This window comes from Drosophila nasuta, chromosome 3 (genome assembly GCF_023558535.2).
Source record: "Drosophila nasuta strain 15112-1781.00 chromosome 3, ASM2355853v1, whole genome shotgun sequence".
Lineage (NCBI taxonomy): Eukaryota > Metazoa > Arthropoda > Insecta > Diptera > Drosophilidae > Drosophila > Drosophila nasuta.
The window spans coordinates 34,515,015-34,531,347 of record NC_083457.1 but is presented as its reverse complement, the minus strand read 5'-3'; the positions used below and the strand labels follow the sequence as shown (position 1 = coordinate 34,531,347).

The 16,333-nt window shown below is 39.4% G+C and overlaps 4 protein-coding genes across 4 annotated transcripts; 3 read left to right on the top strand and 1 right to left on the bottom strand.

Moving 5' to 3' along the window:
* Positions 1 to 8,932: 8,932 nt before the first annotated feature.
* Positions 8,933 to 10,310, top strand: LOC132791655 (luciferin sulfotransferase-like). Its single transcript, XM_060800667.1, has 4 exons — positions 8,933 to 9,273; positions 9,333 to 9,792; positions 9,862 to 9,928; positions 10,003 to 10,310. The coding sequence occupies exons 2-4, from the start codon at positions 9,537 to 9,539 to the stop codon at positions 10,136 to 10,138; spliced, it is 459 nt and encodes a 152-aa protein (XP_060656650.1). The 5' UTR covers positions 8,933 to 9,273; positions 9,333 to 9,536; the 3' UTR covers positions 10,139 to 10,310.
* A 288-nt stretch (positions 10,311 to 10,598) lies between these two features.
* LOC132792773 (luciferin sulfotransferase-like) lies at positions 10,599 to 11,995 on the top strand. The gene is made up of 4 exons (XM_060802244.1): positions 10,599 to 10,931; positions 10,993 to 11,444; positions 11,498 to 11,564; positions 11,811 to 11,995. Exons 1-4 carry the CDS (start codon positions 10,843 to 10,845, stop codon positions 11,944 to 11,946), a joined length of 744 nt encoding a protein of 247 aa, XP_060658227.1. The 5' UTR covers positions 10,599 to 10,842; the 3' UTR covers positions 11,947 to 11,995.
* Positions 11,996 to 12,452: 457 nt separating this feature from the next.
* On the top strand, positions 12,453 to 14,465 carry LOC132790080 (polypeptide N-acetylgalactosaminyltransferase 8). Its single transcript, XM_060798513.1, has 3 exons — positions 12,453 to 12,900; positions 12,967 to 13,732; positions 13,789 to 14,465. The coding sequence occupies exons 1-3, from the start codon at positions 12,539 to 12,541 to the stop codon at positions 14,437 to 14,439; spliced, it is 1,779 nt and encodes a 592-aa protein (XP_060654496.1). The 5' UTR covers positions 12,453 to 12,538; the 3' UTR covers positions 14,440 to 14,465.
* Positions 14,466 to 14,521: 56 nt separating this feature from the next.
* LOC132788189 (glycoprotein-N-acetylgalactosamine 3-beta-galactosyltransferase 1) lies at positions 14,522 to 16,333 on the bottom strand. Its single transcript, XM_060795521.1, has 5 exons — positions 16,316 to 16,333; positions 15,637 to 16,092; positions 15,475 to 15,571; positions 14,752 to 15,048; positions 14,522 to 14,695 (listed from the first exon to the last, which is right to left on the bottom strand). The coding sequence occupies exons 2-5, from the start codon at positions 16,089 to 16,091 to the stop codon at positions 14,522 to 14,524; spliced, it is 1,023 nt and encodes a 340-aa protein (XP_060651504.1). The 5' UTR covers position 16,092; positions 16,316 to 16,333.

The following is a 16,333-nucleotide window of genomic DNA, read 5'->3' as shown; positions in this document are numbered from 1 at the left end:
GCGATCGCAGCTTGATCCTCAGAACCAGACACAAACCGAAAAAACTATGGTCTGCAGTCTGCTGTCTGTGACGTTAATCGACTAAATTGTGGCAGCTGAACTGTCAGTTTTGTTAAGTGGGCTGCTTCTCAGGTACTTTAACATTGATGTATTGTTGGCCAAATTCAGATGATGCTGATAATGATGATGATGATAATGATGGCGATAGTTGGGCAGCTTGCGACGCCTTTGTGACTTGACCTAAAACTAGTTCGTGGCTCATTAAAGCCTTGATTAATGTTAGTGCAACTCATTTAGCACTTATTGTCGCGCCTTTTAGCCAAAAACATTTTATGGCCAGCACAAGTGGCTCTTCGTTTGTACCCCTCCTCTTGTTGGGCTGCACTTGTTTTTGCTTGCCACGGTAATTAGTCTCGCTTGTTGTCATAAATTTTCGCTACATTTTGTTGAAAAGTCGCATTTAATTGCACTGATTTACAGTTTCGGTTGCTTCCCTCTCTCTCTCTCTGTCTCTCTTTACTCTTTTGTGCGTCTTCTTCGCCTTGCCCTGCCCGTAATTACGTGCCAAATTAATGAGGTTCTTGTATCTCTCGAACACATATTTCAGCTTTAATTTGATGTTTCGCTTCTCACTTTTTGCGACTCTTCTCTTGTTCCAGTTGCAGCTGCAAATTTTGCAGTGAATTGAGCATCATCTTTGTCTTAGATCTCGACTTTTGCGTTTTTAAGGCAGATGAATTTGAAACTGGGTTAGGAGCAGGGCAGAGGGCGGTCTGGCAGACAGGAAATTAGTCCAGTGGGATACTGACAGCAAGGAATGCTAAACATACTTGCTGAAACAACTAATAAGACGAAAATTTATTTTTGGGGATTGATTGTTTCATTGACAGTTCTAGAATACATATAATAAATAGGTAATAGTTCCACCTGAGCTTCAGTTCATCAACGTGTTTTATAAGGCATTAAACATAATTTCATTTGGAATTCTCATTTGTAAAAATGTTTTTCTAATACTTCCGTTTGTTTCATGTAAGAAAGATAGCTTTAATTTGATTCAGATTTTAGAGATTCTATAATAACTCTATGATATAGTATTTCAATCTAGCCTGTTATTATGTTGCTTTCATAAAAGTTTAATACAAAAAGAGCTTCTGAGTTGATAGATTATTTCATACATTAGTGAGCAGAGAGACTTTATTGAGGAATCAGCTCTTTGTGCCCAACTCCATAAGGGTATTAAGCAATGGGATCTTAACTGTCAGCTTGCCAGCCTAAACGGAACAATTAGAACTTCAACTGCAAGACGACTTAGACGTCGACATCAACTTGTGCATGTGAAATCATCGGCTCGTCAATGAAGTTTTCCCCTCAATGGAATAATTGAAACTCATCATGTTTTATTGGGTACGTTTGTAAGGTGTCGGACTGTGGCATCATTAATGCCCTTATCACGTATTTCAATGGGACAAAAGCACACTCCCCCTGACTGGCATTCAGCCCCCTTCCGCGCCCGCTTGGAACACCTCAAACTCTTTGTATGGATTATGGGATTTGTCTTAAAATTGCCACCCTTAATTACTTGTAAGCTGGGAGACTCCCTGCACACATCGATTGGGTTCAGTGGGCAGTTTGACTTTGCAATTTTTACCCCCAGATTTTGGTCCCCTTCCCTGTCCGTCATCTCAGCTGCACTTGCCTCATGCTTGAGTTAAAGACGCCCCAGTGGTCGAGCTGTATCGTTGATTAAATTGATGATGTTTGATGACTTCTGTGTGCTGATTTCGTCTTAGATTTCGCCTTCATCTTTTGCCAATGGTCAAGGACCACATATGGTGCACACACATGTGTGTGCCATCATGCCACCCCCCGCTCATTACACTGCATTGGACATGCATCAAGACGCCCCCCGCCATCTCCCCTGGTGCCATTCCCCCGGGGGAAGCAGAGGAAAGTCGCTTGTGACTAAAGATGACTAGAGAAGGCGGCATTCTTCTGAGAAGGAACTTGAGACTGACCTTAATTAATCTTGTGTGCTACAAGTTGCATGCCACTACTGCAGCCTGTAACCTTGCAACCTGCAACGTACCACTTGCAACATGCACTGTGGCCAATGCTGATTAATGCGAGGCGCAACTTGCCGCGTGACTAGGCGTTATTTTTTTTGTAATACGCCGACCTGGGAAATGAGTTGCATGAGTCGCCTCAATTCGGGGCGTGCTACCAACTAATTGCGTGGCTTTGTTCGCCTATATAGCCAGCTTGACTTATCAACTATATATGCATCCATGCATTGGAATGTAAGTCAAAGAGCACTTCCTGTTCCTCCTCTTCGGCTTGTTGGCTCTACTTCCTCTACACAAAGTTCACAAGGCGCAGCTCAATGCAAATAAATCAAGAGAGGACTGGACAGATGCAGGTCTTTGACTCTGATGCTGTTCGGGCTGGTGACAAATGCCTCCAGGGTGCAATAGAAAGACATGTAATGAAAGTGCGAATGAAATTCTCATCTTTACTTTTTTGTATGCTGCCACAAGAGGTAAGTAGAAAGTTCAAATAGAATTTAACCCCAAGCGCATATTTATAGCACGTTCTACAGTTCATGCTGCCAATTCCCTCCCCTTTCCAAAAAAAGCTTACGTAAAGCAAATACATGTGTAACCAGTCTAGTTCTTTGTGTGTGTGTCTGTGGGCGTAAATGTGGGCGTGTGTGTGGTTCTATACCCTTGACTGTCATGCTGAAAATGACCTAAGGTAAAAAGAGATTTGCTGTTGCTTTCGCTTTAGTTGTTGCTGTGGCAGTTGCAAGAGTTTCATTTTGTTGAAGGTTGTTGGCCTCGGGGCACAGATTCGATTCGCAATGATATGCCAATGATAAGCAGATGATGCACAGCTTTTTTTTCGAGCATGTGCAATTGAAGCTATGCTTTTCAAAATTTAAGCGAAAAAATGTATATTCTGGGATCACAATTTAAAAAATATGATTTGTATATCTAATTTTAATTCTACTTCAAACAAATGTTTTTGAACACATGACATTGGAGCGATTCCTTCTCAGATTTTATTCTTAACTAAGCAAATTTTGAGATACTTTATGATTATTATTAATTATTTCTCAATGCCATATTAAAAGTTACAACGATTTAAAGACCATTTTTACAATATTCTTTTAATAATATGAGAAGCAAATTCAGATATCTTAACCATACTTTTATTATATTTTTTTTTACTTTCATTTTTATTACTTTTCCTGTTCCCAAGTACAACCATTTCATCATTTAATTTATTTGTATACGACAAAATCTTCAGTACTAAATCTACCACATTCCAATTCTAACCCCTGGACAGCATATCATATAGAAAATTTATTCCTTCTGAAGAATTTTTCCTAACAACATGCATTATTGATATATGTAATTTAGAGCAAGGATAGATCGTCAGCTATTAATTAATTTCAGTTGGAGCACAATTAATTTCCAGAAATTCTTCGCTTACTTCAGAAACCGAGTGTGTTAGAACCCAACTCCTTGTAGTTTAACCCCAAGCAAAGTTGTGCATTTCATTGTGAACTTGTTGTGGTAAATCGTGTCTCTAAGCTGGCTTCACTAACCCAAGCGAATAGTTATTTCCACCCTTTTTTTGAGTTGACAGATCGGCAAACCACTTCAACCGTAGCCGCTGTCAACTCAAACAAGAGCATGAATCGGGGTACTCAAACCCAAGAAACTATAACAATAAAGAGCGGAAATTAAAGTGTGAAAACCGGCAGGAAGTTGACTTGATTACAAGAGAGTGAGAGTGACAGAGTGTGAGTGTGAGTGTGAGTGTGTGCATGTGTGTGTATAGGTTATAATATGGCAGTATACTCGCGCGTGTGTGTGTGTGTGGTGTCTGGCAAATAGAAAAGTTTACAATGCATTTCATTTGCTCAACTGTCAACGGTTGGAGAGTAGAGACAGAGACAGAAGAGTAGACACGAGACAGGAGACAGGACACAGCTACAGGCCACAGAAGGCGATGCCTGTGATTGAATGTTAAACATTTAATTTAAACTTGCAACACCACACACACATTCACACAGACACACACAGAGACAGCTGAGATTGGGACTCGGTAGGGCGTAATTTATGCACGTACATCAATTCGAATGCATCTAATTTGGTAAACAGCCAGCTACTCATCGTCATCAGCAGGAGCAGCATCGGCAGCGGCATCGTCACACCTGCGTGGCAACAACTATTCCTCGTCTCCGCTCCCCATCCCCAGCTGAATAGAGTGACGACTTGGCTTAAAATAGTTTGCATTTGTTTTCGTTGTACTTAGCTGATGCTGCAACATGTGGCATTGGCATTGCTGCCACTAAGTAGCCTGTCTGCCTCAGCATCTGTGTCTCGGTCTGTCGCTATGTCACTCTGTCTGCCGCACTCTGTCTGCGCTGCAACTCCGGGGAGTTCGTTGCGCTTCGCTGGCGTACATGCAGCTCATTTAGTTGACATTTATTAACGTCACATTGCGCGCAATGTTTGACAATTAATTAGACCAAAGATATGGCAGACGATGTGAAATCTCTCTCTCAATTTCGCAGGCAGCCTCAGCTCCAATCACTCATTAGCTTCTTAAATTAACTTTAAATTTAGTTCAAATTGAGACTTATAAATAAGTGCTATCAATTCGATGCAGTCGACAGCCCCTCTACTGAATTTTTAAAAGAAATCTGCACTAAAATTTCGTAAACCATTATTTTTTATTTTTCATCCAGTTATAGTGATTATAACTATTAACTATTCATTTAAATCGCGGTCTTATTTTGTTTGTGATATCTTTGGATCTTTTCATTTTATTTTTTTGTCATAATCTAATCGTTTGATATCTTCTCTACAAAATCTGTCTTACTCCACTTATAAATATCTTATTTTAATACATTATTCCTCTCTACAAAATTTTGCTTACTTTTTATAGAATAAATCCTCTTTAGTTTTCAATTGATCACAAAGATATTACTACGTACTCCTTTTCAAACCAATCGTAAGTTTAATCTGCTAATTCAACAATCATTCAATATCAAATTCCCACTTAAGATATGACCCTCAACTTTGCTTTTCTTTTTTCAATTGAAATCCAGAGGAATGGTCCAAAAGAACTGACCAAATCAGAGCAATTTTCTAAGTAAACATTTCTTGCCCAGTCCCTTGCACTCAATTTTTTTCCAACTTTGTCTTACACACATACCCTGCGTGTGTAGGAATATCAAGCAAAAAGCGCCAGGATTTTTATTTATAAAACACTTGAAAAAAAAGCTGAAGAGAACACACAGTTTGGGAATTTTTTTTTGGGAGCACACTCGCATTGACACAGGGATTTCGTCCCGAAAAGTGGGCAAAAAGCAGAGAAAGAAAACAGTGGCAAATGTGCAATGAGCACTCTGAACAGAGATCAAACAGCAGGACCACGAGCCGGGCGCTGACTGTCGTATCCTGCTGGCAGAGTCCTTTGAGGGTTTGTCGAGTCGCTTGAGCGAAAGTTTGTTTTGCTTTTGCAAATGTCACATGAAAAATGCGTTCGCTCCGCAAATGCCGGCACTTTGCATGCCCAGTAGTTCCATCTCCTCCTCCCCCTCGCATACTCTGCGTATCATTCTCCCAGCCAAGTGGGAGGATGGGCGAATGGGAACATAAACCCCCCTTCGAGAGGAACATGCTGTTGGTCTCGCCTTGCACGAAATTTCCATTTAATGTGTTTGCGCAAAGTATTAAAAGGCAACGACGATTGAGTATCGAAAAGAAGTAAAGCAAAGCAAAGAAGCATCCAAAGAGGGCTGAGTTCTCAGTTCCGAGCGAACAGGGTTGTCGTCCTGCAGCCTGCAGTCGCTACTGCTCCTGAGTGATTGCCATGATAAGTGGCCCATTATGATGCCAGTTTGCACAGTTTGAGATTGCTCTGCGCTCCATTGGAGTCCCTTTCACCCGTCTACCCCAATTCCTTGGCTCGTCGGTTCGGCAATTCGTCAGTTGCGGCGTTCTTTAGTTTGCAGTTCGTCAGTCTAGTTGCTTCGCCTGCCGGACAATTCCTGTTTAATGCATATCAAAGTGGACAAAGTTCTAGTTGAAAAAGTGCGTCATTGTTCACAGTACTGGACTCTCGGATGATGGTCTGCTGTTTTTGCATACCCTGTAAGAATGAATATGAATTGTATTGCCTAAAAGGATCTCAGGAGAATACTCTTCTGTTAGTGGTCTGCAAGAATATTTTTAATAATTTTGTTAATCAGTTAGCTGAGAGAAATTTATAACACGTTATTTAAAATCTTAATTTAATATATTTTGCATAAATAAATCCTTTTCAACTACTGAGAGACAGAGAGAAAAAAAACCTTTATAGACTGGATTAAAGATTACGGACGATGATTACAAATAAGTTTGCGATCTTTCACCTTCAAACTAATTCTTAAAGCAAGATATCATTATGTATGGATTAATAGTTCAATAGAAATGCTATTTTAGAGCAGACAGAGTAACTCAATAGTAATAAAAAAAAAAAAATTAAAAAAGTTTTGTTATTAATTTTCATTTAGATATGAAATTTTCGTATTTTTCATGTTAAGTTTTGTACATTTCTTTACAAAATGACTTTTCCACTACTTTTCAGAATTGGGTATCTATTGGTCTATTATGACATAATCTCGCATAGTTAATTCTTTTTTTCTGTGGCTATCAGCATCTTTAGTGGAACCGCTGTTGACAAAAGACATTTAATTTTGCCTTCGTTTGCTTTTCCCTGCTTCGAGTATCTCTGCCATAAAGTTTCTCGTTCCTTCGAGTACATCCCCTCCCGTCTCCTCCCCACCCACCTTCTGCACTATTTTCCTAGACTTTTTGCATGTCCGATTTTTGGTCTGCGACAGCGAAAACTTTGATAAGTGAAATTTATTGTGGGCGCTTTGAGTTGTCCGCTCAGAGTGGACATAGAATGAGCAACTGATGGTGCTTTGATGTTCTCCCCCCCCGAACATCCCGTTCTGCTCCTAATGTTTTATGGCATTCATAGTGCAGTTTTGAAAAGCAATCGAGGTTTTGTTGTTTATGAAAACCCGAGACAGATAGTTGAAATTTATAGGCAACACAAGCACCAGTTTGCTGCCATGCCAATCAAAGCGATGAATGGAGGATTCTTTGTTGAAGCAGGAAACTTCGTGATGCTAACTAGGAATATACTATATAAGTAATATATGTAGTTACACCCTTAACACCTGACATTATGCATCGATCATTACTCATGCTATAAAAGAAAATCCACTTAATCTCGCAACGAAACATTCAAACATTTATTAAAGACATGACAGATCTTTTTTTGCTGACTAGCAGGGGCTGCTTTTCCCCCCATTAATTCAGAAAGAAAACTGCAACAAAAGGTATAATTTATAGTTCGACACCCTTGGAGTGTAATACCCAATGCTCAATGCGCAATGCTCAAAGCTAAGGGGGCGATTTGGGGAGGTCGCAAACACAGTTCGCCCACGTAACGGGCCAAGGACATTGGTTGGGTGGCAAAATGTAATTGCTGCCGCCCCAAAATTTGGCATAGACCTTGAAAAAAAAATAGGAAGGGAGAATCGAGCGGCAGTTGAGTGATAGAACTTAAAGCTCAAACGCCCCCCCTTTCGCAATGAATATTTACGGCGACGAGCGCCCGCTCTTGGGTCCTCTGAGGATTATTGGGCTTTATGCAATTGCGCGCAAGTAAAAATCTAATTTATCCGGCTGCCACCCTTCGTTTTGTTTGACAATTGCCTGAAATGATGCCCCATGCATTGGCATGAGGCTGTCTCTGCCGGCACGTAATTTCCAGGTCTAGCTTTAAGGGAATTTGCCTGATAAAATTGCTTCGCTGCTGCAGCTTCAGCTACCCTTTGTTCAGGTTGAATTTTGGGGTGGTTGCACTGCGTACCCGGTGGTGGGTGGCTGGGTGGTTGGTGGGTTGATAGGTCTCCGGCCTCATCATAACACCACATGTTCCAAAATTGCTGCTGGCGCCGTGAAGTCGCCATCTCGAATCAAGCATCTCGTATACTTCATGTAGATTTCTATCTATTCTATTGTCTGACTTTGACTCGTGTTGGATTTTAACATTCATTTCGTTTGATGAGGCGCAAAGTTGTGGAATTTATTGCGGGACTTGACAAAAAGTTAAGTGGATTTTACGTAAATTAATGAGTCTTGAATCAGCTCCTGACCCAAGGGTAGTAAGCCACCTTTTAAATGAATCTACAAAATGTAAATTCTATTGCAACTGTTTGTAAACGAATATGGGCAAGTGAAGGCATTTTAAAATCACATAACATCACAGCATTTTCGGATCTACAAATCCATTTAATTTAAATATTATACACAATGCGTTTCTTTATCTTATGTAGTTATCACATCATCCGCATTAATCAATCGTTTTCATAGCGTGTCTCAAATATTAATTCCTAAAATATGATAGCATCAAATGGTGACAAAACTGTAAATTCTTTAATACTATGTAAATAGTATTTTATAAATGTTAAACCCAATTTTAATAAATTGTTATTATTCAATGTGATGTGTCAGTTAGACAGAATCTAATATGAGATTTTATAATAAAACATTAGCTGTTGATTTATAATGAATCTCGACTTTAGACTTTGACATTATAAATTCTCATCTCTCAAGATTTATTATATTAATTAAACCATTAAGTTCTCGCAATTTTAATCATGTGCTTATAAAACTTTTGTAGAATAGACCCCACATGACACTGCGAAAGAATGTAAACACACCACACAAACATATAAAGATATTATATCTAATCTTGCAAAAACTATTGCAATGATATTAAAACGGCTTATCTTAAAACATTCAACACTTAAAATTGTAGTTCAGTTAGAAAACCCCATTGAACCTTCAGATCTACCGAGACCATCACCATGTACGAAAGCAAACCACTGAAGTCTTTGTGTCTTAAACCCATGATGCAGTTGCGCTGCATTGATGATCCTGAATCGGGGGAATCTGCTGGCGATTGGCTGCCTTTGAAGCAGGATTGGAGCACTCGTTGGTGTACATTGCCTGAACGCTATATGGATGGCTGGGCTGATCTAATTACTAACTTCGATACCCGTGAAAATGATGTATTTGTAGTAACATACATGAAAGCAGGCACAACTTGGATGCAGGAGCTGGCTTGGATGCTGCTCCATAAACTTGACTTTACCAGTGCTGCAAGCAAGCCTAGTACAAGACGATGTCCATATCTTGAGTAAGACAATAAAAATTGGTTGAGTTTCGAAATTTTTGCTATATATAACAATATTTTAGATACTCAGCGACGAATGATTCTTCCAAAATTCCTAATACAGTAAATTTGGCAAATGATTTAAAAAGTCCACGTGTGATAAAGTCACATCTACCAGCTCAACTTTTACCACGCCAAATTTTTGAGAAGAATCGTAAAATTATCTACGTTGCACGTAATCCCAAAGATCTTATTGTATCAGCTTATCCCTTTACAACTGCTATAAAATGTGGCAAGGTGATCTAGATACATTTATTGATGAGTTTTTGAATGATAAAGTGCACTACTGTTCCTACTGGTCTCATGTGATTGACTTCTGGAGGATGCGAAATAATCGAAATATATTTTTTATAACTTACGAAGAAATGAGGCGGGATCTGAAAGATGTCATCGAGAGATTGTGCAAGTTTCTGGGTATAAATGAATTGAATGAATGTGAAATGAATCTACTTTTGGAATATTTATCATTTGATAACATGAAGAGTGAGTTAGAAAACGAAAACAACAATAATATTTTAGAAAGTGTTTTAATTAAAAACATTCATATTTCAGATAAAGAGTCCATCAATCCCACATGGTTAATAAAGCAAACATTAAGCAACGTTCCTGAAGGATTTCAGTAAGTTTTTACTGATATTTTAAAATTGTATTTATATTTTTCTCACTAAAATATATGTTTATGTTACAACATAGATTTATGCGTCGCGGAGTTGTTGGTTCATACAAGGAAGAACTTAACACTAATCAAAGGGTGAAAATCGATCATTGGAGTAATACACATTTAAAACCATATGGAATACGTGAGGCAGACATTTTTGGTGCAATATAGAAAATTTAAGAATAGTTACTAAAATGAAATGTAAAAACTTACTGTAATCCTTCAGGAACGTTGCCCAATGTTTGTTTTATTAACCATGTGGAATTGGTGGACTCATAATCAAAGATTAACAAACATGCTACTTCTTTAAAGTTCTGTTATTATGTGCCGAGTATTTTATAAATGTGAAATAAAATTTTTGATACATTTTTATTGCTTAATTTGAGGAACTCAAATTTACCTATTGGGGAGCAAAATTTGAGGCCAAATTTATACTATCTTTTGTTCATAAATTGATTACCTGAATAATCCCCTCACGAATTTGCCAAAATGTGCTATAAAGATATCATATCTAATCTAACAAAAACTATTGAAATGATATTAAAGCGGCTTATCTTAAAACATTAAACATTTAAAATTGTAGTTCAGTTAGAAAACCCCATTGAACCTTCAGATCTACCGTGACCATCACCATGTACGAAAGCAAACCACTGAAGTCTTTGTGTCTTAAACCCATGATGCAGTTGCGCTGCATTGATGATCCTGAATCGGGGGAATCTGCTGGCGATTGGCTGCCTTTGAAGCAGGATTGGAGCACTCGTTGGTGTACATTACCTGAACGCTATATGGATGGCTGGGCTGATCTAATTTCCATTTTTAACACCCGAGAAAGTGATGTATTTGTAGTAACATTTATGAAAGCAGGCACAACTTAGATGCAGGAGCTGGCTTGGATACTACGCCACAATCTGGATTTTGTGAGTGCCGCTATCAAACCCAGTTCAAGACGATGTCCATTTCTAGAGTAAGTGATAATGAAAATAAGTACAATTTCTTTATTATTTTAGTACTTTTGAATAATTTAGATACTCAGCGCATAACGATTCAGCTAATACATTAAAAGCAGCAGACGATCTAATTAGTCCACGTGTGATAAAGTCACATCTACCAGCTCAACTTTTACCACGTCAGATTTTTCAGAGGAATTGCAAAGTCATTTACGTTGCCCGCAATCCTAAAGATGTTATCGTATCGGCTTTTCCCTTTACAACTGCTATGAAAATGTGGCAAGGTGATCTAGATACATTTATTGATGAGTTTTTGAATGATAAAGTGCTCTACTGTTCCTACTGGTCTCATGTGATTGACTTTTGGAGGATGCGGAATAATCCAAACATATTTTTTGTAACCTACGAGGAAATGAAGCGAGATCTGAAAGATGTCATTCAAAGATTGTGCAAGTTTCTGGGTATAAATGAATTGAAAGAATGTGAAATGAACCAACTTTTGGAATATTTATCATTTGATAATATGAAAAGTGAGTTTTGATAATTAATATTAAAGAAAAGTCTAAAACTCTTCATATTGCAGAACAAGAGTTTCTCAATCCTACAAGCTTGATTAAACAAAGAGTAGACAATATTCGAGAAGATTTTGAGTAAGTTTTTATATCTTATTGGCATAGAAAATAAGTGTTTGTATCTTATTGGCATAGATGACCGTGTAACAGGCAATAGACGTATGTATATAATTTTATCACTATATAATTTAATCAACGTAAACAACCGATACTATATACATACTATATATAGCACAGTAATGCTTATCTGCTGGCTTCCCTCTGTCTGTCAATATGCCAACTAGATCTTATATTGTTGTTATAAAAACGTTTATTTTTTAATAGTTTTATGCGCCGTGGAATTGTTGGGTCATACAAGGAAGATCTCACGGCTGATCAAATTGCGAAAATCGATCTTTGGAGTCATACCTATTTAAGCCAATATGGAATCTGTGAGTCAGACATTTTTGGTAAAATATGAGATGCGTTCAAATAAAACCTGAAGTTAAATTTTTGCCATTTGTTTTGTTATTTTTGCTCAAACTTGATCATACAGATAATTGTTGTAGTTAATATGTAAGCTTAAATGTTTATACTCTATAAAAATGTATGCTAAGGTACAGATAATAATTAATTGTTGGAATAATACAAATTATGATTTTTCTTTATTTTAAATTCAAATGTCTTTCATACTAATTTTAATCTGTAATTTAAGTTACCTAAAGTTAAATATTTAAGCTTCTTAGCTCTTACCATTTAAGCTCTGATAGTTCCGTTAGCCAATTTACTAAACATTTTTATAACATTTCTTCGTAAATGTTAACTGATTAAAACAAGTTGATTCTTTTAGTATGGATTCGAGCTTTCATCTTCAGCTTGACTAAATCTTGGCTTGAAAACTTTCACGACGTATAAGTTCATCTTATACGTCTTATACCTCGCTCTTTGACTTTTTAAGCCTTCAGTCTTGGCCGAAATGTGCGCAACGTAAGCTGCAGTGTGTTTCTCTTTCTAAAAAGTATAAATATAAATAAATGAAGTCATTGTTAATAATTAAGAATTGTTGATAAAATATGTTGGGCCATGACATGTTAATAAAACATCGAAAATCGATTCTGTTGCTGCTGCTGTTTGCAGCGATTTGCAATATTATTGTCTATCTGTACATTATGGAAAGAAATACACAAGCAACACAAACTTCAACGACATTTAAAACAAAAACAACAATCGTAAGAGAGACAGAGACTGAGCTCAGTCAGCTGGCAGACAACGAAGTGATCGCTGGACTGGGCGCCATGGGGAGGGCGGCGAGCGGCAACTGGACCAAAGCTCAGCTGTTGGCAATGGAGCGCAGCGAGCGGGAGACGGGCTACAATGCTTGGCTCTCAGAGCACATATCGCCAGAGCGAACGCTGCACGACATGCGGCATCACAGGTGAGTCGAAGAGAGCGTATAAGAGAGAGGGAGACTGACAAAAGCAATCTCTCTCTGACATGAAAGCTGCAAAAAGCTCAAGTACCCAATGGAAAAGCTGCCCACGATCAGTGTTGTTATTGTTCAGTATAACGAACAGCTGAGCGTATTGCTGCGTACGCTGAACAGTCTTCGAAGACGCACTTCGCCCAAGCTGCTGAAGGAAATCATTTTAGTGGACGACTGCAGTGATCATGACAACTTTACGGACATCTTGCAGCAGCAATTTTCAAGTCTTCTGCTGCAGCTGCGGCATCCAAAGCAGGTGGGCCTGATGCAGGCGCGTCTAACGGGAGCGCGCAAGGCCAAGCAGGATGTGCTGGTGTTCCTGGATGCTCATGTGGAGGTGACACGTGGTTGGTTGCCACCTCTGCTTGCACCGCTGCTGGAGAACAACAAAACTTGCACCACACCCGTGGTGGATACCATAGACTACGAGAACTTTGCCTACAAACGTGCCAAGCCATCGCGCGGCTTCTTCGACTGGGACTTTAACTATGTACAGTTGCCACTGCTGAAGAAGGAGCTGGCGGCTATGCCGGCACCACACGATAATCCCATCATGAATGGCGGCCTTTTTGCCATCGATCGTCAGTGGTTTTTTCAACTAGGTGGCTACGATGAAGGCCTTCGTATTTGGGGCGCGGAGCAGTTCGAGCTGAGTCTCAAGATATGGCTCTGCGGTGGCCGATTGCTCGAGGTGCCTTGTTCCCGAGTGGGTCATTTGTACAGAAGTGGCAACTTCCATGTGCAGTACACCAAGTCGGAGAGCGCCATCAAAGCGGTGGGCAGAGTAAGTGTTGAGAGTGAATTTATCTAGATTGGATTAGCAATATTTCTCGCTTACAGAATTACAGACGTGTTGCTGAAGTCTGGCTGGATGAGTACAAAGACAAGTTGTATGTGAATATGCCTCATTTGACCCACATCAAGGTGGGTTCGTTGAGCAAACAAAAAGCACTTCGCAAGCGCCTACAGTGCAAGCCTTTCAAGTGGTTTCTCGATCACCTGGCCAGCGACTTTCTAGCCCTTTATCCTTTGGAGGAACCTGTGGACTATGCCTTTGGTACAGTGCAGAGCGTGGCTGCTCCCAAACTGTGCCTGGAGAGAGCTGAATCAGCTACACATCCTCAACTGTTGCCCTGCGATAGGGACCTCATGTATCCCAAGGAACAGCAGAAGTGGAGTCTGAGCTACTTTCGTGATTTACACTCTAGTTTCCATTGCCTTGAGTTGCAGGAGCGAGAGCCTCAGGCTGAGGTTTGGCTCTGGCAGTGCCATCATCAGGCTGGTAATCAGTTCTGGTTCTACGACTCCAACTCCAAGCAGCTGATCAATGGACAGAGTAAAGCCGATCAGCGTTGCATGGAGGCAGCAGTAGCAGAGCGTAAAATTGTAGTCAATATTTGTAATTCAACAAACCAGCGACAACAATGGAACTTTGGGTATGTGGATGAGACGCGACTGGAAGACTTCTGGAACAATGTGCCGGAAGCATAGAAATGTAATATTGATTAAAAGTTGAATACAGATCTAAAGGAAAGTTTTTTATTTACTTATTTACATTTATGGAATTTATTTTTTAATCGTACACATTTCCATCTAAATTGAACTGTTCTTCGTCTGCTTCCTGCCAATTGTTTGCAGGGGGCAATCCAAACTGTTTCACTTGGTAGATCATATAATAGAGATTATATGCATCTGGCATATATTCGATATGTGAGCTGATAAACCGCACTGAAACTGGTATCTGGTTCTGAAATTTAACATAATTGGTTAATAAACTGATTTTAATGTTATTTATAAACTTACATTCTCAACTTGATAGTAAGAGCGATCTAGAAAGTTTTTGTGCAGCTCCAGCGAAGCATTTAGTGGTATATTTAGATGTTCCTTGAGCTGTAATGGAAGTATTCGATGATGGCCCAAGTGATCTCGACTATCGCCAGCCTGAACTTTAATATTGCTCAAGCAACGACTCAATTCTTCAGTTGCAGCGCCTCCCATTTCCCCTGATCCGCAAATCGACTCATCGGGCAGTGCTTGAAGGACAAACCGTTGAAGAGTGGCGCTACTAAAGATAATGGCAGCGCGATCGTACATATAGACCTTGAAAAAATTGAATGTAGAAAAAGTTATAACATGAAATAATATACACATACATATAAATGTAACTAAATAAGTATTGTGAGTGTAGGAAATAGATAGTGAAAGAGACACCGAAAAAATGTTCAAGCTAATAAGATTGATAATGACATCGGAAGTAAGACTTTCTAGATAAAAGAATCGCAAATAAGTTAAAAATAATAGAAGTAGAAGAAGAGAAATATGGGAAACTAGAACATCAATGTTGAATGATTCAATTATTGGAAACAAATTCCTTATAAAATCAACTATTTTAAACTTAATTGTAGGCTGCACCTTTTAAAAACGCGTTTTGGATGAAATGGGTACTAAATGGGTAAGTTGGATACAGATGAAATTCTTACAATACAATATGTATAATGGAGTTCTTCTTCTGTGTTCAGTGCTCACCTGATTCGAGTGAGATTTCAGCTTACAGCCAAAGTAGATAAGCTCATCTGGGTTCTTGGACTGCAGCATATGCCGAAGATTCTCCACAACCACAAAGCTGGAGAAAGTATTCAATATATGTTATAATAAAAGTAATAATGTTAGAGCATTTGTTAAACTAACTTATCGTCATTGGCGTAGAGAAACCAATCGGCTTCATCGAAATGATATCTGTGGACATACTCCAAGTGGGCACGGTATTGATGCCACTTGTCCGGCACTTTGAGAAATACGGCTGGTTCGATCTCCTCGTGGGAATCGTCGCTGACAAAGAGGAATCGATCACAGTGGTTGGCCCAGGTGCGTTTGATGTGAATGGCGGTGGTGGATTGTCGATAGCCATACGTGGAGATGATGCAAAAGATGCGCGGTGACGAGGATGCCGGGGGAGTTGCAACATTGTTGATACTTGCATCGCGTTCCGAGAGCAGCATGACCAACATGCAGAGCATGCCCAGAAAGAGCAGCTTGTAAAGCGTGGAGCAGATGCGAGGGGAGCAGCTGCTGCATGGATTCAAAATGCTAATTTTATTCTTGCCGCTTAGAATGAAGCGTCGCGTGTTGAAGAACCGTCGCATGCTAAAATCGAAACTGAAATCAGACTCCACAGTTGAGAAGAAGGCGGACGATGATGATGGTGATGGTGATGGTGATGGCTCTCTGTGCCCGACTACAATTTAATTATATTGAGTGCTTTTGTCTGTCTCGCTTTGGGTCTTTGCTTCATTCCCTTCCCTGGTGTTGGTTCCCGATTGGTTCGCCGCATACAAATTGCCTTTTTCAATTAGAAATATTAACTCACCTGGCAAGGTGGCAAGTC

Coding starts and splice junctions, on each gene's coding strand:
- LOC132792773 (XM_060802244.1), top strand. CDS start 10,843: ATGCAGGAGCTGGCTTGGATACTACGCCACAATCTGGATTTTGTGAGT. Junction 11,445..11,497: donor ATCATTTGATAATATGAAAA/GTGAGTTTTGAT, acceptor TTCATATTGCAG/AACAAGAGTTTCTCAATCCT. Junction 11,565..11,810: donor AATATTCGAGAAGATTTTGA/GTAAGTTTTTAT, acceptor ATTTTTTAATAG/TTTTATGCGCCGTGGAATTG.
- LOC132791655 (XM_060800667.1), top strand. CDS start 9,537: ATGTGGCAAGGTGATCTAGATACATTTATTGATGAGTTTTTGAATGAT. Junction 9,793..9,861: donor ATCATTTGATAACATGAAGA/GTGAGTTAGAAA, acceptor TTCATATTTCAG/ATAAAGAGTCCATCAATCCC. Junction 9,929..10,002: donor AACGTTCCTGAAGGATTTCA/GTAAGTTTTTAC, acceptor GTTACAACATAG/ATTTATGCGTCGCGGAGTTG.
- LOC132788189 (XM_060795521.1), bottom strand. CDS start 16,091: ATGCGACGGTTCTTCAACACGCGACGCTTCATTCTAAGCGGCAAGAAT. Junction 15,572..15,636: donor CTCTACGCCAATGACGATAA/GTTAGTTTAACA, acceptor TACTTTCTCCAG/CTTTGTGGTTGTGGAGAATC. Junction 14,696..14,751: donor CTTACTATCAAGTTGAGAAT/GTAAGTTTATAA, acceptor GTTAAATTTCAG/AACCAGATACCAGTTTCAGT.
- LOC132790080 (XM_060798513.1), top strand. CDS start 12,539: ATGTTGGGCCATGACATGTTAATAAAACATCGAAAATCGATTCTGTTG. Junction 12,901..12,966: donor CACGACATGCGGCATCACAG/GTGAGTCGAAGA, acceptor CTGACATGAAAG/CTGCAAAAAGCTCAAGTACC. Junction 13,733..13,788: donor CCATCAAAGCGGTGGGCAGA/GTAAGTGTTGAG, acceptor TCTCGCTTACAG/AATTACAGACGTGTTGCTGA.